This window comes from Aplidium turbinatum, chromosome 1 (assembly GCF_918807975.1).
Source record: "Aplidium turbinatum chromosome 1, kaAplTurb1.1, whole genome shotgun sequence".
NCBI classification, from domain to species: Eukaryota; Metazoa; Chordata; class Ascidiacea; order Aplousobranchia; family Polyclinidae; genus Aplidium; species Aplidium turbinatum.
This window is the reverse complement of record NC_137472.1, coordinates 50386230-50409325: the sequence shown is the minus strand read 5'-3', so window position 1 is coordinate 50409325 and position 23096 is coordinate 50386230. Positions and strand designations below refer to the sequence as shown.

The 23096-nt window shown below is 37.5% G+C and overlaps 1 protein-coding gene across 2 annotated transcripts; it reads left to right on the top strand.

The window, feature by feature from the left end:
- Positions 1-23077, top strand: LOC145782383 (hexokinase-4-like). 2 transcript variants are annotated; one of them, XM_082594167.1, is made up of 11 exons: positions 1-121; positions 11667-11829; positions 12146-12288; positions 12941-13060; positions 14629-14739; positions 15246-15348; positions 15707-15905; positions 20525-20680; positions 20929-21016; positions 21410-21549; positions 22292-23077. In XM_082594167.1, exons 1-11 carry the CDS (start codon positions 77-79, stop codon positions 22443-22445), a joined length of 1422 nt encoding a protein of 473 aa, XP_082450293.1. In that variant the 5' UTR covers positions 1-76; the 3' UTR covers positions 22446-23077. The 2 variants fall into 2 exon arrangements, with proteins under 2 accessions (XP_082450293.1, XP_082450301.1); XM_082594175.1 differs by lacking the exon at positions 1-121 and adding an exon at positions 8896-9035.
- Positions 23078-23096: the final 19 nt, after the last annotated feature.

The window sequence follows — 23096 nt, the reverse complement described above, 5'->3', positions numbered from 1 at the left end:
CAAAGCCTAAACTTTCTGGAAGTGTTCTCTGAATCACAAGACATTTATTGCACTAAATTATCTGAAGCAATTGAATATGAACAAACGATTTTTATCATGGCGTTGTTGGTACAAGAATACGGTATGCGAAAGAAACTGTGTTTTTCCACTAAACCACATGAGTCATTTAGTTAAAGAGTCATTTTATTGTTGGCTATTAATATTTTCAAAGAATAAATCCAGTGAAGCTGAAATAAAGTAGCCAACGTTGCAATTGTTTATTTTGTAGAAACGCGTAGGGCGAATGGAAACTTTAAACTGGTTCGGTATCAAGCACGTTATCGCGTTCGCGTTTTGTTGCTCCTACCTTTTTCTAGACCTCTGCTCCGTTTGGCATAAACAAACTTGGCAAACTGTTGGCTACACTTCTGACCAACTCTGGTCTTAACTATTCATAGTATACTTGTACGGTATCAAAAAATAATAACAGCATTGATAGCCTATTATTAAAATGTAAAATTGTAGCAAAATCATGGTATACATTTGCATAATTTTAAAGAAAACACCGAAATTGTTATGAATTGGCACAACGCTGGCAATGCTTCTGACCGATGTTAGCCAACCACACAACTGTGTTTTGAAGCAATACCACATGAAAAGAGGTTTGTGTTAGTAATTTTAAAGATTAAAACAAATAAACCTGAAATAAAATCTTTGAGACCTTTTTGAACGCATGATAAGAAATAAGTTATTGAAATTGATGGCGTATTGTTGGCAACATGTTGGACATAATTGCCAATCTTGTGCCCTCACATCCAGCATATAGCCGACATTGCAATTGTTTATTTTGTGGAAACGTGTAGGGCAAATGGAAACTTAAACTGTTTCAGTATCAAGCACGGAATCACGTTCGCGTTTCTGTTGCTCCTACCTTTTTCTAGACCTCTGCTCCGTTTGGCATAAACAAACTTGGCAAACTGTTGGCTACACTTCTGACCAACGCTGGTCTTAAATATTCATAGTATACTTGTACGGTATCAGAAAATAATAACAGCATTGATAGCCTATTATTAAAATGTAAAATTGTAGCAAAATCATGGTAGGCCTATACATTTGCATAATTTTAAAGAAAACACCGAAATTGTTATAAATTGGCACAACGCTGGCAATGCTTCTGACCGATGTTAGCCAACCACACAACTGTGTTTTGAAGCAATACCACATGAAAAGAAGTTTGTGTTAGTAATTTTAAAGATTAAAACAAATAAACCTGAAATAAAATCTTTGAGACCTTTTTGAACGCATGATAAGAAATAAGTTATTGAAATTGATGGCGTATTGTTGGCAAAATGTTGGACATAATTGCCAATCTTGTGCCCTCACATCCAGCATATAGCCGACATTGCAATTGTTTATTTTGTGGAAACGTGTAGGGCTAATGGAAAGTTTAAACTGTTTGGGTATCAAGCACGTTATCGCGTTCGCGTTTTGTTGCTCCAGCCTTTTTCTAGACCTCTGCTCAGTTTGGCATAAACAAACTAAAATGAAACTACTTTGTTGGCAAACTGTTGGCTACCCTTCTGACCAACGCTGGTCTTAAGTATTCATAGTATACTTGTACGGTATCAGAAAATAATAACAGCATTGATAGCCTATTATTAAAATGTAAAATTGTAGCAAAATGATGGTATTACATTTGCATAATTTTGAAGAAAACACCGAAATTGTTATGAATTGGCACAACACTGGCAATGCTTCTGACCGATGTCAGCCAATCACACAACTGTGTTTTGAAGCAATACCACATGAAAAGAGGTTTGTGTTAGTATTTTTACAGTTTAAAACAAATAAACCTGAAACAAAATCTTTAAGACCTTTTTGAACGCATAATAAGAAGTATTGAAATTGTTGGCGTAATGTTGGCAATGTTGGCAAAATGTTGGACAAAATTGCCAGCCTTGTGCCAACATACCCAGCATATAGCCGACGCTGGCCCAGCAATCAATGTTTGCTGGGTAGTTGTGTAGTAGTTATGTTATACGAAATACATTAATCAGATCACAAACCTACAGTATTCATATATAAGACTACTGCCCTAATAAAAACTGCCTTCATATTATATAGAAGTACTCAGCCCTAGAAAAAAAATCACACATCAAAACATCAGATGTGGTAACGCTGCGCAGGAACAGGACAGCATGCACGCAGCACCTGTCTCTGCTCTGCTGCACAGTGCACACCTGTCTTTGCTGCGCTCAGCAGTGAATTTGCACGGTAGCCACTATAACAAGTCGAAATTCTGCCACTGCGAATGACTACAATGCAACCGCCAACCAATCAGAACATGTTATAAGAGACTACCGTCCAATTGTGACCCTTCTAGCACTCATCCAGAGAGTTAATGCTTGTTTTGAACTTTATTTGGTAATTACAGAAGAAAAAGAACAATAGCAGTGGTGGGAATCGAACCCGCATCAATGAAATAACTACTTTCTAACCCAGTAACGTAGCCAGGAATTTTGAAAGGGGGGGGTTTTGACCACCCAACGGCGGGGGGTCTGGGGGGCCTCCCCCAGAAAATTTTGAAAAATTACTTTCAATTTGGTGCATTCTGAGAGCATTTTCAACAAAAATGTGGGTACGAATATTCCTGTAAAATGGTGCTTTTCGGTGGCATAGCAAAAGGATAAGATCATGTTTTCTTCGGCATTTTTCGGAAATAAAGCTAAGTCTCTATGTTTTCTTGTTGCTAATTCCTGGCTGAGATGTTTGGTATTGGCAAAACTCGCTCTTTTAATGCAGCTTTGTTTAAAATTAGGCAATTTTTTTTACTAAAAGCATCATTCTCAATATCGTGACGTCACACGCGTGCCAAAGGGGGGGGTTGTAACCCCCAAAACCCCCCCTTGGCTACGCCACTGTTCTAGCCCTAACCCCTAAGCCAGCCAGCTGTCAAAAATTCCATCACTTAATTTGCTTTCTATCACCTTTATTTCGCCATTTTTTACGTCACTTAAACCGTAGCTTATGATTGGTTGGCGGTTTCATTCTAGTCAACCCAAAAGCATTTTCAGCCAACAATCAGCCCAAAAACAAGCCAACTTTTTGCAAGCACCAAAAAAGGAGCCAAACACAGTGGCGTATCCTGGTTGGTTGAGCAAGGGAAGCAATAAAACTCGTGGGGGATTAGGTCCAGTGGCATACCCCTCGGAAAATTTTTGCAAAATTACACTCAAATAATGGATTATAGTGCTTTCTGTAAACACTTTTAGGGTAATGTTTGTATGAAACTTATTAGCAGATAAACAGTTATTAACTTATTAAAGGTAAAATTAGAGAACACCAAAAACTCAGCTACAGCTAATCGGTACATACTGCTATAGAGCAGAATTGCCAGACTATGTAAAGATGTTAAAGCTAAAATAATACAAAACAAGGAAAATATTACACAAAAAAAACAAATGGATATATTTACCTGTTTCTATTAAAAATAATAAAATGAACATATATTTTATGACTTGTAGAGGATTTTAATAAATTGTAGAAAAAATAATTCTGAAAATAGCCCGAAAAATAGCAAGTATAAAAATTAAAAGGACTGTAGCAAATGAGTTTTAATTCTCCACATTACGAGTATTAGGCTTAAACAAGCATAGAACATGTATTGAACAATGGTAAATATGGTTTCATCTGGTAAGGTTACGATATTTCAGAAATATTGATTATTATGCAATAGGCATTTTGAAGAGTTAATTTAAAAAAAACTTAATTCGAAGAATTTGGCCAATCTGGCAACCTTGTGACAAGATAAGCAGTTTATAATCAGGGTTGTCAGATTGGAATAATTGATTCCAGATTGATTGATTGATTGATTGATTGAATCTTTATCCTCGGACTGGGAAAGCTTCTTGCAGAGCTTAATCCTGGCAGTTTCGCATACTTGTAGAGGCTTTGAATCACTGACGCAGGCCCGGTCACCGAGATTGACAGAGTGAAGTTTCCGATTGTTGAAGTCTTGTTGCCGGGGAACTATTCCATCCATTAGATGCCGCTGAATGGAGAGCAGTCCTTAACGTGCGTTGCTCAAGCGCACACCCCGAGAGTCGAACCAGCGCCGCTTGATCTTGAATCTTCTTCGTTCCAGAAGTGACGCGCTAACCAATTGAGCTATCGGGGCGGACTAGGGGCGAGGACTCGGGGCGAGATCTGGAATCAAAACGAACTGTCTAGTAGAGAAAAAAAATGTCTGGAATCTGGAATAATTTTTAGAAGCAAATTGGGATTATTTAGACAAGTCTAGATTGTTTCGGTAATTGTATTTTTTTCATTGCATTTAGTAGCTGCAACGCGTGCGCGTAACTTTCTGCCCTAGTTCCGTCTCTTTCTTTGAAACTTTGTTGCTGAATTGCACGCTCTCTGGCGCGAAAGCCTGTCTGTGAGAAGTGTGACGCAACCTAGTTAGCTGACAGGACCTTCCGCACACTTAACACTGGGTTATATTTCCATGTATGTTAAGTTTACTTTTAATCTGTTATGTTTTTAGGTTGTTACAGAATACAGTACCGTAGTTATTGTTAAGTACCGGTATGGTATTTATTGATTTTCATATTTTGTTGCATCGAAGAAGTTAGATAAGAAGTTCAAAAATCCAAGCGTATGTGAAGTTTATTGTAGGAAGAATATGGCTCTACGCCAGGGGTTCTTAACCGGGGGTAAATTTACCCCCTGGGGGTAAATTTCACCTACCGAGGGGGTAAATTTACTGACTCATAAATTAAAGCAAACTTCATTTTTTCAGTTATTAAAATACTGGTAGTGTTGCACTCGATTTTGATTCAAATTTATGCTAAATGTAAGTTTTCATCTTTTTCTTTTATCTTCACGCAAGTAGACTGCCAGTTTCATTTCAACAGCGTATGTGTGTTACATTTTTGGAAAAAATGGATACTGGAAAAAATGGACACTTTCTTTCAACAAAATAATATATCCTGGAATCATGTGGGTTTACTTTGCACAGAAGGTGCCCCTTCTATGCTCGGTACTAAGTCTGGCTTTACAACTCTGGTGGAAAAAACGCGCACTGAACATCATTTCTACTCACTGTGCCCTTCATCGACATGCACTGACAAGTAAAACCCTTCCAGAATATTTGAAAGCAGTATTGAAGCACGTGGTTGAATGTGTGAATTTTATCAGGGCACGTGCTCTAAATCATCGTCTTTTCAAAGTGGTTTGTGATCAGATGGGATCAGAACACTCTGTTCTCCTTTATCACACCGAAGTTTGGTGGCTCTCTATAAGGGTCTTGTTTTGTCTCGAGTTTTGGAATTAAATGGTGAAATCGAGATTTTTCTTCGAGAACGCAAATCCGCGTTGAGTAAGCACTTTGGCGACAACAAATTTATTGATGCATTGGCTTACTTAACGGACATTTTTTCAAGTTTGAACCAGCTCAATATGCAAATGCAAGGAAAAGTGTTAACATTAATTATAGATGTACCGTACATGATAAAATTCAGGGCTTTCAGACAAAATTAGATCTGTAGAGTAGAAGAGTTCAAAAAGGAAATTTTTAGTACTCATATTTACGCAAATTTTTCAACATTTGATGATTGGAAAGTCAGTAGAAGTCGCAACGAGATTTCTGACTTCGAAGTCGACATGCGCCAGCACCTTGCCGCCCTAAAAAAGAACTTTGAAGGTTACTTCGAAGGTGAAAGTTTTAACAGTACCGGTACTGCTCTTTGGATAACTCCTCCCTTCGAAGCCAAGTTAGAAAGTATTGCTGACGATGATCTTTGCAAAGATGAATTGATTGATCTTTAATGTTCAACAACGCTTTGTACCAAATTCTTATCGTGCAATGGTGACTTTTCCAAGTTTGTTTGTTTGTTTATCTTTATCCTGCATTGTGGGAAAGCGGACATGAGCGCTATGCATCGGTGTACGCCTTCCGACATACACCTGACCAACGCTGCAGCCGACAGCAATGTCTGTTTCCGGTTGTCTACTCTACTTATGACTTAAATTTGGTACTACCCATTACTCGAAATCGATCACTGGGTAGAGGCAATTATCGTAAAGTTTCTTGCCCAGAGAAACAACAGCAAGTGCGGGTGGCTGGAGTCGAACATGCAGGCTCTCGACTGCGAGCCCAACGCGCTAACCACTCGGCCACTGGTGTGGATTAGTCGAAGAGTTTCCTACGCTGACTAAGCATGCATTTGAAGTTATTATACCTTTCCAACTACTTATCTGTGTGAAGCAGGGTTCTCTTCATTGTTGACTATTAAAACAAAACATCGATCTCGCTTAGTTTCCAAAGACGACATGCGAGTAGCTCTTTCAATGACTGTTCCAAGAATCTCCAAAATTGTTTGTGGAAAGCAAGCACAAAAGTCATTTGAGTAGACATTATTTTTCACAGGGCCCCGTCAAGAACAATCGTGTCTTCGGCAAATAAACAGCTTGTTTTTGATATATGCCAAGGTAAATCCAGACAAAAAAGGATGTTTTGCGTTTCTTCGCATGGTTGACTGGACACGATGACATCACAAGGGGCCATCAAAACGGTGGGGGTAAATTTTACTTTTTTCATTTGGCAAGGGGTAAACGAGACAAAAAAGGTTAAGAACCACTGCTCTACGCAGTGGCGTATCCTGGTGGGTTGAGCAAGGGATTGAAGGGAAGCAATAAAACTCATGGGGGGTAAGAACGTTTCGAAGACACGCGTATTCTAGGGGGTCCGAGGGCATGCCCCCTGGAAAATTTTTGCAAAATTACACTCAAATAATGGATTATACGGTAGTGCTTTCTGGAAACACTTTTAGGGTAGGCTAATATTTGTATGTACGGTATGATATTTTTTAGCAGATGTACAGCGATTAACTTATCAAAGGTAGCTCTTACACAAACAGGCAAAAACTGGGCAAGGCTTCTCAGCAGGAGGCAACCCTACGACTACGTACATTTTTCAAGAATTCTAATGATATAAAGAAAAAAACAGTTGCTCTTTCACTTGCTGTGTTCATTTGTTAGCATACATCGTTTACACTGCCGACCATTTGACAAACTTTTTCAACAAGCACGCAGGCACAGATATAAAATTGGGGTGAACAAAGGCTACAAAACTTGATAAAAAATGTGCTGGCATCATCTTATCGTAGGGATATTTTCATTTCAACATGAAGATTCTCACCACTACTTATTGTAAGTTATATCATATTTACAACATACACTGCATATTTAATGGTATTTTGTTTTAGACTTAAAATGAAATGTCTAGAATAAATTTAGAATAATTTAGAATCAAACTGACATGCAATCTGGAAGGGAAGGCTACAACTAATCTGACAACCCTGTTTATAATTTGTTTCCACAGATTAGTTAGGCTAAGAGAAACATAAATCGCGCAAACTTTGAGCTGCTTTTTTTCCTTTCTCTTTCACTTGTTTCTTCTTATAGCAAAAACGAGAGCAAGGGATGCGATACGACTCTTTGCTTCCGTAAGCTTCCAACTTTTTTGAAATCAAAACCGAGCGGAAATCATACGGGGACATGAGTTAGAAACTGTTCTAATTTGCATGCAGGTAAAGAAATTACGAAATCGTTTTACTGAAAAATATCATCTTCTCTTTTTTCAATTTTGACAGGGGAAGCAATGCTTCCCTTGTTTCCATTGAGGATATGCCCTTGAGCCAAAGCATACAGGTTTTTGTTTGTCGTATCCAGGCTTGCACCCGGTGATTGAAGATTTAGATTAAGTGGACGGGAAAGCAAGGAAGCCAATCTTTGACTCTTCGTGTCCACCTTCAGGCATGCCTTTTAGTGTCCTGCCACAGACACAGCCGCATGCTCTTGAGCGGTGTCGAACCGGCGCCCTTTCGATTGCCGTTCCAGGGTTCTCACCACTCGGTAATTTGAGCAAACATGAAATGACCAAAACGCTCGTAAAAACAGATTTCTTTTACAAAATAGTACTAATTTTCACAAAATCAGCAAGTTTCCTCAACTTGTTACTGTGAGAGCTTTTCAAGACATTGTTAAAACTGAATTGTGATTTTACCAAGATAAAAAATTACAGGAAACCGACTCTGTTTGACCATAAATGACTTACTAAGTAACTTAGTAGCCTAAGTTATCTATGGTTTGACCCATGACGTTAGAAAAAAATTAAAAACAAAGATTCAATTGAGCGCAATAAAGTACAAGGTGAATAGTGAATTTTAAAATCTGTAGGCTACCGTAATTCATGTACTTATTATTCAAACAAGCTTTCATCATTTAATTTCAGTTTAAAACAGTTGTATTGAACAGTGGTAAAGGCAAAAATAACTCGACTGCTGCAAAACACATCAAGCCACGTTGATAGGCCTACCGACAAGGAAGGTCAATTGTGGAGATCATTGTTTCAGACAGAAGCATGTTCTTGAGCTTTCCAGTGCCGATTTGGATCATCTCTGTGTTCAGATCCAGTGTTAATTGCCATTGTTTTCTACGTAATATTTGTGTCATTGTCAAATCGGCAGCAGTGGCCGAGTGGTTAGCGCGTTGGGCACGCAGTCGAGAGCCTGCATGTTTGACTCCAGCCACCCGCACTTGCTGTTGTTTCTCTGGGCAAGAAACTTTACGATAATTGCCTCTACCCAGTGATCGATTTCGAGTAATGGGTACGGTAGTACCAAATTTAAATCATAAGTAGAGTAGACAACCGGAAACAGACATTGCAGTCTGCTGCAGCGTGGGTCAGGTGTACGTCGGAAGGCGTACACCGATGCATAGCGCTCAAGTCCGCTTTCCCGCAATGCAGGATAAAGATAATAATAAAAAAAAAAAAAGTTCCCATATTTAAAACCTTTAATTTTAACCTTTATAGCTTTAACTTAACTGTTTTACACTTACAGGGCTTAAGGGAAGTAACTAACTGGCTCTCATTTTTAAGCAAGTTAATCATAATAATTTGACTCAAGAAAAACAAGGGTCATCTTGTATTTTCGAAGTTGTTTTTGCAGATTTCAATTATTATATATATATATAACAAAACAAACCTAATAATGGTATGTATAATAAACAAGAAATCGTTTAATCAACATATTTACATTGTTTGCTATATTAATATAGGCAGTGGATATACAATAAATATTGTAAAAGAGATTTACAGGTTTTGAAGTTATGGTTGCAGAGTTACTTGGGCATTATGTGCATAAATGTATTGTTCTGCGATCGTGTTTGCGCATCCACAAGAGCAAACACTTTTGTGGTGAATTCAGTAATTCAAACTTGCATAGGCGTAGAGTTTTAGAAATTACCGGGGGTGCAGAAAGCAACGTGTTTCTCAACACGAAATTCACAACACTTGACAATACGTCAAGTGCTGTCATAGCGTGATGGTTCTGGCTGAAACTTTCCTGCACAACTAAATTTATTTGATGGCCTGTGCAATAAAAATGTATGTTGCCAATGGACTGACTTCCACAAATCTTTTTTTCTTGCAAACGTTCCACGGGGTCGAGGTACCTGGCTGCTTAGAACCGCTAGGCACAACAGCAAGCGCTTCGGTGGCTTCCACCGACTTGCTGATTTTACTTAAAAACATATCCATGCTAGCTTGTCCTTTACCTGCCCTCTTCATTGTTTTCGTGTGATAGACCAGGCCTTAAAACTCGTGTTTTTTTCCGGCAGCTATCGTGGCCTACCGACAGCTCCTTCTCGACGGCCAAATCTACTTGCTTGGAGGCCATAATGCAAATAACAATAGCACAAGTAGATAGAATTAAACTTGCAGCAATGCCTAAATGATCACTTGGTGTTGTTGAAGTCTGGGCGATGTCCTGTTATAGAATCGTTGTACCACTCAATAACTCCTTTGTCGGGATTGTAATCCATGCAGTATTGCGGGACGGACCATCTAACTTTTTTATTATTATTTTTTTTTACCAGGCCTTAAAACTCGTGTTTTTTTTCGGCAGCCATCATGGCTTACCGAGAGCTCCTTCTCGACGGCCAAATCTACTTGCTTGGAGGCCAAAATGCAAATAACAATAGCACAAGTAGATAGAATTAAACTTGCAACAATGCCAAAATGATCACTTGGTGTTGAAGTCTGGGCGACGTCCTGTTATAGAATCGTTGTACCACTCAATAACTCCTTTGTCGGGATTGTAATCCATGCAGTATTGCGGACCATCTAACTTTTTTATTATTATTTTTTTTATCGACATCTAACGACACTAAATTGTTTCAACTGCATACCGCCTTTCATAAAACCTGACCATTTATACTCTTATGATGTCACCATTGAGGGTGTGAAATCACTAACCCACAGCCGAAACATTTCTCAACCCCGAAGACACGTGCTTTCCCCTCGGATGTCAACTAACCTACCCAGACAACAAAATTCATCATTTTTACATTGATTCTACATTTGCAGTCGTTAAATCAGGGTAAAAATGACGAATTTTGTTGTCTGGGTAGTTATTTTTTTTAACAACGATTCAATGTTCGACAACATTGAATCTACATAAATTCGACGATATTGCCAGCCGATGTAAATTAGCACTTCGGATTGACACTTTGTTAAAATAAACGTTGGGAATTACAAACAAGACTTATAGCTGGTGAATGGTGATTGCAGCTGGACATTTCCATACAATAGCAAAAGTTTCCGCACAATGCAACGCAGTGGTTATTATGACGCGCTGACCTAATTCTGCGTCACTCTTTGATACTACTGTAGATATTTTCAACAGTTAATCCTCGATCATTCTATTGCAAAATTAAATAATTAGCTAGAAGAAACCGGCGGCCAAATTGGCCGACTGAGGAGGTAGCACCGGAGGTCATTCAAGCACTACTTAGCGGCCATGGCCGCCGGCTGCTTTAAGGCTTGTAGACGCGTAACTAATCACAGAGAATCCAGGTCTAAACTTTTCAAGACACTTTAACAAGGCAAATTAATAACTTTATTACTTTAAGCAAGTCTATAGCTGCACATGAACTGTAAAGTTGCCTACTTCATTTTAATTATTATGGTTGTTGTTTTCGGCGCTTTATGACTGCTTAACGCAATAACAACGCGCGAGCACGTGGTTAACCACAAGACTGCTACACCAGGTTACACTTACATTAAACCTGCGCATGCATTTGTTAAGTCTGCATTGTTACGTCATAGCGAATCGAAGTCATTCAATAAGTCTGAGCTTCAAACGGGCGGGGAAATGAACAAGTCAGCAATTCTTGATGTAACAGCTATTGTTGCGTTTAACGATATTGTTGCTTTCTTTGAATGATAACACCGTATAATGGACCCTAAACCTCAGGCGTTTTTGTAGCTTGCTGCGTCGGAAACAAACTAAATTAGTGTGAATTTGAAACAGATATATTTTGAATACCGTAATAAAATGAAAATTAAAATGAAAAAAAGAATTAAAATACTGAAGAGAGCAGGGGGTGCGCCGCACCCCTGCACCCCCGTACTCTACGCCAGTGCAAACTTGGCCAGATTGCCTTTTTATTCTCCTCAAAAAATTCCAAGCTATTTACTTTTCAATGCAGCAACAACTGATTCAGCGAGACACAGTGTTCATGATAAAGAAAAAAAAATTAAAAGGTGCAACAGGGTCACGTTTTGCAGTGACAGTGCCTTCTTTTTGCATTAAACATATTAACAATATTTGTTTTTACTATAGGTAGATGCTGTCATCAAGTCATTTACTCTTCATGACAATGTTCTCCATGGGTTGATCGATGCAATGGACTATGAATTAGATAAAGGGTTGAAGAAAGCAACAAATCATGAAGCTGAAATAAAAATGTTGCCAACTTTTGTTACAAGCACACCAGATGGAAGTGGTAATGATGCCTACTATGTTGTTCAAAAAATACAGAACCTAAAATGAAGTCATTAAATTCATATTCAGCTAACAGTTTGAAAACCAGACTCTTTTCATCTTTAGTGTTATTGAAGTTAAATTTAGTTTTTTGAGTTCAGTACAGCGTCTTCATATTTTAAGCCACTAACTAATGTAGTTAAAGCACAAAACATCACATGGCAAATGAATAATGCATACAATACATCTATTGTATGTAAATTATCATGCATACACCATCTATATTGAATGATGTATGAATTCGCCTGCTGATTTTACTTAGTTTATTTTATTTTTAGAAATCGGTGAATTTTTAGCCTTGGATTTGGGTGGAACAAATTTCAGGGTGTTGCTAGTGAAGATATCTGACAATCATAAAATTGAGATGGATAGCCAAGTATATTCAATATCAAATGAGCTTATGACTGGGACAGGTACCAAGGTAATTTTTGAGTAGGCTATCAACCCTTGTATGCTCCAAGCATAGCAACCTATAAACAATCACAGGCTCACATTGCCATTTGCCACCCTATGTTATGTCATTACGAATGCTAAAGGTATGTACTTGATATTTCATTGAAATGATAGTTTTAAGAATCTAAATTTCCAAAATGTAGTCACTAAATCTCAAAAGAATACAAAATTCCTAGTTTCACTTGCACTCCTCTTTAGATTTCCAACACAAGTTCCAAAATCTAGTTTATTGGGCTATTTGCATGGTAAAAACAACACCAAAGTGACACAAAAACCATGTATCAACTGCCACTCAGACTATCAACTGAAACTAGCTATTCTGGCTGCTATGATTCATAGTATAGTATGATTGAAGAGACATAGCTTCATAGCATGAAGCGTACGGTACCAGATCAGCCTCCAGTCAAATTTTAAGCTTGCGCAATGCGCATTGTCATTGTATATTACTCCTAATGACCCCAAGTTACTGTTTTTTTTTCACTGATTCAAGCATGTTTGTTAACACACTTGATTTGAAACGTTGTTAGTCAATGTATTTCATCAAATTTTTCAAAACATCAAATATTTCATGCATTTTATCAAATTAGTTTGCTATATTTATCACATATCTATTTTTATAGTTGTTTGACCATCTGGTGGATTGCTTATGGAATTTTCTAGTGGAAAGAAATATGATGTGTCAATTGCTACCAATCGGATTTACCTTCTCATTTCCTACCAGACACCTGGGCATTAAGAAGGTAAATGTGAACAAATATATGGTGCTGTTCCGCCATGACCATCTTAGATGTTGGTTGACTTAATTTTGGTTCTGTGTTAATTTGTGTAGTTTATCACTTAAAAGTTTTACAAAATTATATTGTTCTTTACCCTACTCGAAGGGGTAGTTTTTCGCGATACACGACTAAATGCCGCTGTTCGAATGACGCGAACATGAATGACGCCTTCCCTAGGCCGCGAGCCACGAATGACGCAAAACACAAATGTTGCATAATATGAATGACGCGTGACTGGGTTACTTTTTGTTGCGGCAGTATTTAAAGAAGGGCCACCCTGACCCATGTATAGCTGCAGTAGTGCAACAGCATCCGAGCACGGTAGTGGTGGGGATGAACAGAGAACGGCGTCTATATATTCTTTGTAGTAATTTTCTGCAATACCGGTTCTTCACACATCGAAACAAAAGAGAGTAAGACCGGTCTGACGAAATTAAGCCAACAACGGAGTGTAAAACTGATTGAAATCAACCTTGAAACTGAAGCCCATAACGAGAGTTTCTACTGTCGGAGCATACTACTCATCTTGAAAACCATTGAAACTACTTTTCTACATTCAACTGCATGTTCAAACTTCTTGAAACATATATACCAAACTTACATACTGCAACCAACTCATTTCACAACTTGTCGAATCTTATATATCAAAAGTTAAGCCTTCTACTAGTTTTCATACTCTAGATTACAAACATGGCCTCGACTTATTGATTACACACAGCACACAACAGACCAACAACGCAGATAAATGCAAAATTATGTGAATGCAAGAGAGAAAGTACGCACTCTTTAAAATTCTAGTCTGAGGATCTGTACGCAATGCAGGGAAAAAATTATGAGCCTGTAAGGCCACTCGGATTTCAGAAGCAATTATGAAAAGACGTAGGCCCCTATACACAGCCGCAGTAGCTACTCTTCTTACTAAAATTCATTGTTTTTTTTTAGTACGGTAGTATTACAATTTCGTTTTTTATGATAACAAATTCAATTTTCATTTGTTTCACAAAACAAAAATTCAAAAGTTGTTTTATATATACTTAACAAAATAAAAATGAATCATTTGGCTTAGAAAATTTGTTAGCTGTTATCTACAATAGTTGTATATGTAAACGTCGCCATGGCTGGTGCAAACCTCAAGGTCGTTTCAACGCAGTCATCTCATATTGAACTATTAAAAATACAATTAACTTTAGTAAGAAATAAGCAAGTCTCGCGTCATTCATATATTACGGTGTTCAGGTCTTGCGTCATTTGTGCCTTGCGACCTACAGATGGCGTCATTTTGACCGCGACATAAAGTCGCGTATCCAGTTTTCGAGATCTCTGTTGAGACAAAATTCAAAAGATTTTGTCTTTTATAAAAGTTTATTTGTCTTTTTCTTCTTGAGGCTATCTAATTGGGTTTCTGCTTTCTCTTGTTTAGTTGACTGGATGTGTTTTTTGTTTTGCTTGAAAATTCTTTTGGTCTTTTTTTCAAACTGTGTTTTTTAGTCATTCAGAAGATACATACATATTGGATAGATTTTGATTTTCAGACAATTCTAGTGAACTGGACAAAAGGCTACACTGCTTCGGGAGTGGTTGGAGAAGACATAGGGCGACTTTTAAATGAAGCAATTGATAGAAAATTTCGAATTCGTTGTTTGGTAGGTGATACCACGTTAGATTGTGAATATTAGTGTGTATGGCGGTGCTGCTATTTTGCCTTCACCGAATGCTGGCATTTGCACAACAATCTGATCTCTCAGCATAATCTATTTAGAATCGATTTTGCTGTATGGGAGTTTAAACTGTATGGATTTTGGTGTCATTGCACCAAAACAGAAGCTACTGTATTTCTTAGACTCTAAGACGCAAAATTTTGTACCAAATGTTTACTCGTAAAGTTGGTGTGCGACTTATAAACTGCGACTTTATAATTTTGTATTATTTTAGATTTTACTAGACCTGAGTTAGTTATACTCGAATAAATACGGCACTTTTGCGAACTGCAGTCCAAGCACAAAGATACTGCGTTTCCAACATTACATAAAGAGCAGCATACAAATAACTTGTGATCAACTTTTTAAACTATTATTGGATATATTTCATGGATGTTGAAAATTTATTCATGAGCGAATATAAATTTTACATTGCTGCTTCAACATTGCAGAACTTTGAGTTGAAAATCATGTCTACCGTTGTGAATGATACTGTTGGAACTATGGTTTCTTGCGCCTACGATCATCACAAAACGTCATTGGGACTCATTGTTGGTAAGTGGAATAATAGTAATGGTAAGTACTAAGTAGTATTATGATCATTGGATTTTGGTAAGCAATTGTGGATGAGTGTCACTGAACGAATATTAACAAACCTGTTCTAACACCGAAAAGACTCACATTGCATTCACAAACTATTCACTCTCCTTCGCAGAAATTTTCTCATTTATTTTCACAGACTTTGACAATTTTCTGAATAGTATAAATCACATTTAATGGTATGATTTTCTCTGTATGACACTACTACCGGTATTTCAGCTCATGTGGTCTGAAGGTGCTCACTATAACATGAACAACAAAACAAAATCTTCGTCTCTTGCTCGTTTCCGTTAATGTTGATCGACTGTGTTAGGTACTGGCACCAACATGTGCTACATGGAGTCAATGCAAGCGATTGAGATGCTTGATGACGATGACAAGGCTGGCAGAGAGGAGATGTGCATCAACACAGAATGGGGAGCGTTTGGTGACGTAAGCGGTGCCCTCGATGACGTGAAAACAACTTTCGATAAAGAAGTTGACGCAGAATCACCCAACAAAGGACAACACATGTATGTACAATTGTGCAATGTGCATCAATAAAATTCCATTGTTGTCTTTCAGGGTAAACATGGTAGTTCAGTTTACAGACTGCACTAAAGTTTTAATGCACAATCATGATGTTGTGTATGATTCCTTAACAGCAGGGGTGTCCAAAGTCCAGCCCGCGGGCCAACTTTAAACGAGAAACCCTTTAAACTTTAAAAGGTTCCTCGTTTGTTATGAGTATTGATTTCTTGCTGCATTATATTGGTGCGTCATTCTGCATTTTTAAATCACTGTGCCGCATTCACACTTTAAGTAAGTCAGTTAGTTAAACAAGAGGTTGGATGCACTCAATAGCCGAAAAAGAAACAATGATAGTTATCGGTCACTTATTCATTCTCATGCTATGAACAAGAACGTTTGTAAGGGTTCCGTAGCAAACACGAAAGTAAATCAGGGGTTCCTCGATGACAAAAGTGTTGAATAGTGCTATGTCATACGGTATATATATTATATATATGAATAAGGTCCTTCTGATGATCCTTATTTAGGTGAAACAGGCTGTTAAGGGTTCAGATAGTAATAACTATATTTGATTTAATATATATACTATATATCCCTAATTCATATATACTCCATTAATTCATATATAATCAATTAATCATATATACCGTACTCCAGTTTTAAAGTTACTTTCGGAAAATGGTTTAGGGCAGAGGTGTCCCCAGTCCTTCTTGCGATGCGTTTTGTATGACCCACTCGTGTTATTGCACGATGCGTTATATTTGGCTCGCAGACACATAGAAATTATACCAATTCAACTTGCAAAAAAAAAACACTATAGACCGCACTGTCTCATAGACGAGGCGCATAGAAAAGCCAGGCGAGAAAAGTTAGAATCTAATTGTGTCATGATTGCGAGATCAACACTATAGTCCTGAAGAGTATGGTAATGAGTGATGGACGAGCATTTGTTCATTTCCTTGCTAGCAAATTCAACGGCCGCTTTCGGAATTTTTTCCACAATTTAAAAGAACTTTCCTATTTACTTTCTGCGTGAACCCTGATGAGTCTCCAGTCACTCACAGCTAATTTAGCATCCTTGCGATGCCGAAGTCGACATCAACATCTTTTCCTCGTACCTTTTTACTACCAGCTAACGTTTGCAAAAAAATGTTGAGCTTGTTCTGCTCAACATATTTGTGTGAGCAGATGTTCTCAGTTGTAAACTTAAACAAAAACCGCTTGAGATCAAAAGCGAGCAACTGTCAACTACTTGATACTTTACGCTTGTCTACTTTTAACCTCGAACCACACTTGACCTGGGTATTAAAAGGTCATTCTTCGCATACACATCAGTTATGAAAGTAACGCAGTATTAGTGCATATATGCATCTTCTTTTGCGCAAAACTAGATTATCAGATATTGTTGGCCCGCAGGCACTTCCGCATTATCAAATTTAATCTGCCCGTAAAAAAATTGGACACCCCTGCTTTACAGCATTATCGATTCCACCGACTCGGCTGAATATTGTACAATTCTACACGAACATGATAATACAGTAGGTTTAAAATTTTGCAAACGTGCATATTTTTAAAATGTTGCCAAATCATACAACGTTTTGTATGTACTGTAAAAACATTACTGTTTGCGGATGAGCAATTAGGTTGGTTTCATTTCCATATTGCACGGTGGTTAGCCATGGTATATTTGAAATAGAGGTTGTGTTACACTTTGAGCGGCTGCTGACAAATGCTGTATATTTATTAGGGTGTTTCATTTTTTCACCATTTTTGAAATTCAAAATGCCTGGGGTCCCATCTGGTGGTATTTTGGGTAAAAATTTTACACTCCAAAATTTTTTCAATTATGACGTCATATTGAAGTGGTCCACGAGGTTTGAAATTTTTTGTCCTCAAAATCTCGAAACTTGGCCGTATCTCCGGAACCACTCATCATAGATCAACAAAATTAGTGTCAAAATGCGCAGAAGGGTTGGTTTCCTATACCTGATGTAAAGAATATTAAGGTCTATCTGTTTCAGAAAAAAAGTTATTTCAAAAAATCTGATTTTCGGTCTATTTTCTCCTGATGAACAGTGATCAAGATAAACAGTTTTTCTATATTTTTCCACTCCTGGAAGCTGCTATTGCGTAATAATAGTCCTCGTTCGTTTTGCAAAAGATGAAACGGTAATAATTGAAGGTATTACTATTATACTGTAAGTTTGTAACCGTTGAGGAAGAGGTATGCTGCTCACTTGCTTTAGAATTTGATTAAGTGTCAATATGGCATTAAAGTCAAACTATTAGTAAGTCGATGCAAAACTTCAAGGAATTGGATAGAAATGTGCTTAGCTTTTAAATGCACAGCAGCTATTCTTGTTACCGGAACGTTCAACTGATCAGTTGGTGTTAAGATTTAAGTACTTGGCTTGTCTAGTCTTGGTACCTGGTTAAGCAAAGCCCCATCTTGCATTGCTCCAGGATCCTTCTTGGCGCCGTCCACAAAAGAAATGACATGGGAAAGATATATTTCGTTTATGTGGAACATGCATTCAAGGTATGAATATCACGACCAACTTTATCATTAAAATAATTGACCAGTCGAGTATTGACTTCGGACTTTTTTTTGTGGTGAAAGCAGTCGTATTAGCCACGACTGAATATACTTGGGATAGGTGAACTCTGCAAGCCTCCTGGATGATGGTGTCAAAAATCAGTTCTGCAGTGACCGACACACTTTTGGGAAAAGATTTAACAGCAAGCACACTTTCGTGCTTCATGCCATTATCATCAACAAGTTGACCCAAGAAAACGTATTGATCTATTTTATCGACAACGCACCCATCATAACATAACTGCATAGCAGAAGCTGAGTTGACAAGGTTCTCACTTTCCATCAGAGATTTTTCTCTTGTTTTTTGTTGTTGACGGTATACTGTCGAAGGTGATGCAGCTATTTAATCTTTTCCAAGAACCGACCTCATAAGATCTGACTGCTGGCGTACCGAAGTCATCCTACGATCAGCAAGTAAACAACTTCTATCATTTATTGAAAAAGAATGTAGGGATTGTTCAACTTCACTGCTCGTTTCCCACCTCCTTGTATGATTTTCTTGTTCCAAAGTCTCTTGGTTGACATCTATGCCACCGATAAACATAGTGACAAAATAGTGACTGACTATATCTGAATTAAGGGGAAACACAATTCTCTCCAATTGATAATTAAAGTAACTTGCGTTCTTCTGGTGACTATTTACTAGGTTACCTCCTGATGTTAAAGATGATAACTAGCTTTTTGTATTTCCGACGTTAGTTATCATCTTTAACATCAGGAGGTAACCTATGGTCACAGCGGTAAACCATAATCTCTTCGTGGGGAAAATTGTAACATAAGATTCCCGAATCCGTTCGTCTGTACGTAATGACCGAAAAATAAACACACTTTCGAAACGTCTATTCAAAGGTGTATTCCAGTAAAATTAGCCCGCGGCTATCGAAATCGAGGGGGTGCAACGCCGTACACATCTAAAACTGTCACTACAATACAAATTAGTTGGATAAAAGACGGAGAATTTGTCCAGCTAGCAAGCACCAAATAAACCAGTTAAATGTGCGACCGACTTCCAACAAACAACTTCGAGAATGAATCAGAAAAATTTGTGATAACTCAAAGGCACGAGAGCAGTTCGTGACGCAATATTTTATGTCCAAACAGGTCTCAAACTGAAACAGGTTTAAACCGGTCTGACACGAGTCTTACGGACGATGGTGCAATTTTGGCTCATGTTTTAGGAATTTCCATGACGTAATATTCAGTAGACCCGAACGGTTTCTACATGACGTTTGACCAGGCGAACAACCGTCTGTAACAACCTAGTAAATAGTCACCAGAAGAACGCAAGTTTCTTTAATTATCAAATGCCTGGTGAACAGTCTCTCTCTGTTTTTTCTCTTCAATTGCTTGAAATTTTCATCGACTCGCTAATACTTGACCTCAATGCCATAATGACACCTAATCAAAATCTAAAGCAGGTGAGCAGAATACCTCTTAAACGGTTACATTATAATAGTAACACCTTCAATTACTAACGTTTTATCTCGTGCAAAACGAACAAGGACTATTATTACGCAATAGCAGCTACCAGGAGTGGAAAAATACAGAAAAACTGTTTATCTTGATAACCTGATTTATGTTTATCAGAAGAAAATAGACCGAAAATCAGATTTTTTGAAATAACTTTTCTGAAACAGATAGACCTTAATATTCTTTACATCAGGTATAGAAAACCGACACTTCTGCGCATTTTGACACTAATTTTGTCGATCTATGATGAGTGGTTTCGGAGATACGGCCAAATTTCGAGGCCCAAAAATTTCAAACCTCGTAGACCACCTCAATATGACGTCATAACTGAAAAAATTGGGGTGTAAACTTTTTACTCTAAATACCACCAGATGGGACCCCAGGCATTTTGAATTTCAAAAATGGTGAAAAAATAAAACACCCTAGTATTTATGATATACATTTAAAATGTATGGCTGTACGGCGGTACGCCTGCATCATTTGAACAGAAATAAAGCATCTCTGCAATGTAACTAAAAATGCATCTTTATTATCTGCATAATTATGTTACAACAGTTTTGAAAAGATGATTAGTGGAATGTACATGGGAGAAATAGTCCGAAGAATCATCATGGATCTTGGAAAAACCAAAAAACTTTTTCACTCCATTTCACCTGATAGCTCTTTGTTAAAACCTGGACTCTCAACAGCCTTTGTTTCTCAAATTTTAAGGTAAACTTCGTTGTGATACTTTTAAACACAAGCAGCTTAGCGACAAAGAAGCTGCTGATTATTGAGTCCTTACAAGCTTTTTTAGTAATTTACTTGACTTTTATTATATTTTCTTGTAATAAAAACTGTAAAGTACGGTACAGAAATTGTATGAGCTTCCTGCGTAAGCTATGAGGTGGAAAACTTCCATTTTTATGTTCGAAATATAAAGCTTTCTCTGCGATTAAAAGTGAAACTTTCTTTTTCAGTCCGGAGTTTACGGTGGATAAGATTAGAGACTATCTAGTTGGATATGGGGTTGAAGCAAGCGAGCTTGATTGCACACATGTGAAAGAAGTAAGCTTTCCAAAATTACGAAACGTATATATATAGCTACCTAACAGAAAGTCAGATTTGTGACCTCGCAAATGGATGTAGTCCTGCAACTCTTTCAAAGATTTTTTATGTTTTATCACAACTAAGTTAGATTGCAACCCTTCGACGACTTTGTGACATGGAATGGTTCTAATCACTGATGTATTTTTAGAACTTGTTGCTATGAACAAGATCAATTACATTCAGTAAAATTTTAACAACCAAGATTTAAAATATGTCACTGCTTCATCGATCAAAAATCTTTTAATGCAGTTTAATTAAGATGAACTTTTACTGCTGTCGAAGTCACTATCTTGGTAAGCTACACGGATGATATTGATGGGTAGTATTAAAGCTTTTTCAACAATGCAACAGATCTGTGAGGCTGTGTCGTCCCGATCAGCTTACTTATGCGCTGTGGGGGTAGTGGCGGTTGCGAAGCGAATCAAGAAGAATCGCAAACAAAATCATCTAGTGATTGGAGTGGACGGCTCCGTGTACAGAAAGCATCCAACGTAACTATGTGGAATTTTGCTTTTTATTTTCTTAAAAGTATTCCTGAAGTTTAGTTTGTTGCGTCTGTAATAACTTGGATTTCAAACTCAAATTCTTCAAAATGATTCATTTTCAGGAAAACATGACCCCTTTAATTTTTTGACAAATATCTTGTGATCATTACCAATTCTGCCTACACTGACCAATATGTAGCTTAGGAGTATGAACAAACCTTTTTTGGCGAATTTTTTATTCCCCATGCCACCATGAGTTTTTCATGTTTTGAAAGAAACTATCAGTAACAAAGCTTAACAAGTAAAAAACGTCTCTCTCCGTATTGAAAACGTTTCACGTGTATTCATTTCTCTCATTGCATGTTAATAAGACATATTAAAGTAAGTGTGTTTTAGCGGTTTCTGCAGTATTTTAAACATGAGAGCTAAAAATCTCACTCAATGTACCGTACCTCCTTTTTGAAAAAATTGGTGAAATTAGAAAAAAATCATTTCCAGGATTTTACACGGCTGCTAGAATATTATGGTCCACTGCAAACCGCATCAGAAAAAAAAACAAATGACAACCTTTTTCGAAGGAGGATGACAACTCAATCAAACTTCCCAAAATGCAACGCCACAGACCACCTCATATTGGAGTGGTTTAGCCACTACCTATATAAAGTTTTTTTTATGCAAACAATCATCTGGCCGCGAATGCTACAAAAGTTATCGTTACAGCAAATTTCAAGTAGTTCCAACTTTTCAGATTCAAAAAACTTCTTAAAGCTAAAACCAAACAACTTGCTCCTGATATGGATGTTGAGTTTCAGTTATCGACGGATGGAAGTGGTCGAGGTGCGGCGCTGGTAGCTGCGGTCGAGTGCAGGCTGCAACACTTGCAAACTACAGTGAAGCCGTGAAAGAACAAATCGTTGAATTTCTACTTGGCAGTTCATTTGTACCTCATATGCATAATTTTGATAACGTGTTTCATTGAATTACAATCATTACTGTATACTTGTAGAGAATTCATAGACATGCAGTAGTGCATTTGTTTGTTTTGTAGTGCTTTTGATTTTGCACTTAGAACGTTGTAGCAGCATTAGTATGGCCGTCCCATTCATTTTACGGATAACATATTGCCTATTATGTGGTATCACCTACCATCTTTGAAGTCTTCTTAAAATTGTTGAATTACATTTACGTTTGTTGTGTGATTGAGATACCATGTGGTAAATATTGCATCCACGCCATATACAATAACTGCAGATTTTTTTTGCACAGTGGAGATGAGTTGTAGAAACAAAAAGGTGTAAAGATCATTTCGCTAGCATTTTTTTTAAAAGGAGTAATTATGTGCGTTGTGATAACTTTGTAAAAACATAATCACTTTGCACATTTGTAACCAAAAGTTGCTAATAATGATGTCTGTCGAAAATCACTTCCAACAACATTGAAGCAAGCTTTCTAATACAATGCATTCATGATTCCCTGTTTGTGTTAATGATTAAACTTGTTGTTTTTGCACAAAACAAAATAAATTATATCTCGGTATGAAGCATTGGTGGCCA

What these genes read in the sequence shown, in the direction of transcription:
- LOC145782383 (XM_082594167.1), top strand. Translation starts at nt 77, where the DNA reads ATGAACAAACGATTTTTATCATGGCGTTGTTGGTACAAGAATACG. An exon ending in TGACTGGGACAGGTACCAAG is followed by an intron (nt 12,289 to 12,940) that starts GTAATTTTTGAG and finishes CTATTTTTATAG; the next exon opens with TTGTTTGACCATCTGGTGGA. An exon ending in GACACCTGGGCATTAAGAAG is followed by an intron (nt 13,061 to 14,628) that starts GTAAATGTGAAC and finishes TTTGATTTTCAG; the next exon opens with ACAATTCTAGTGAACTGGAC.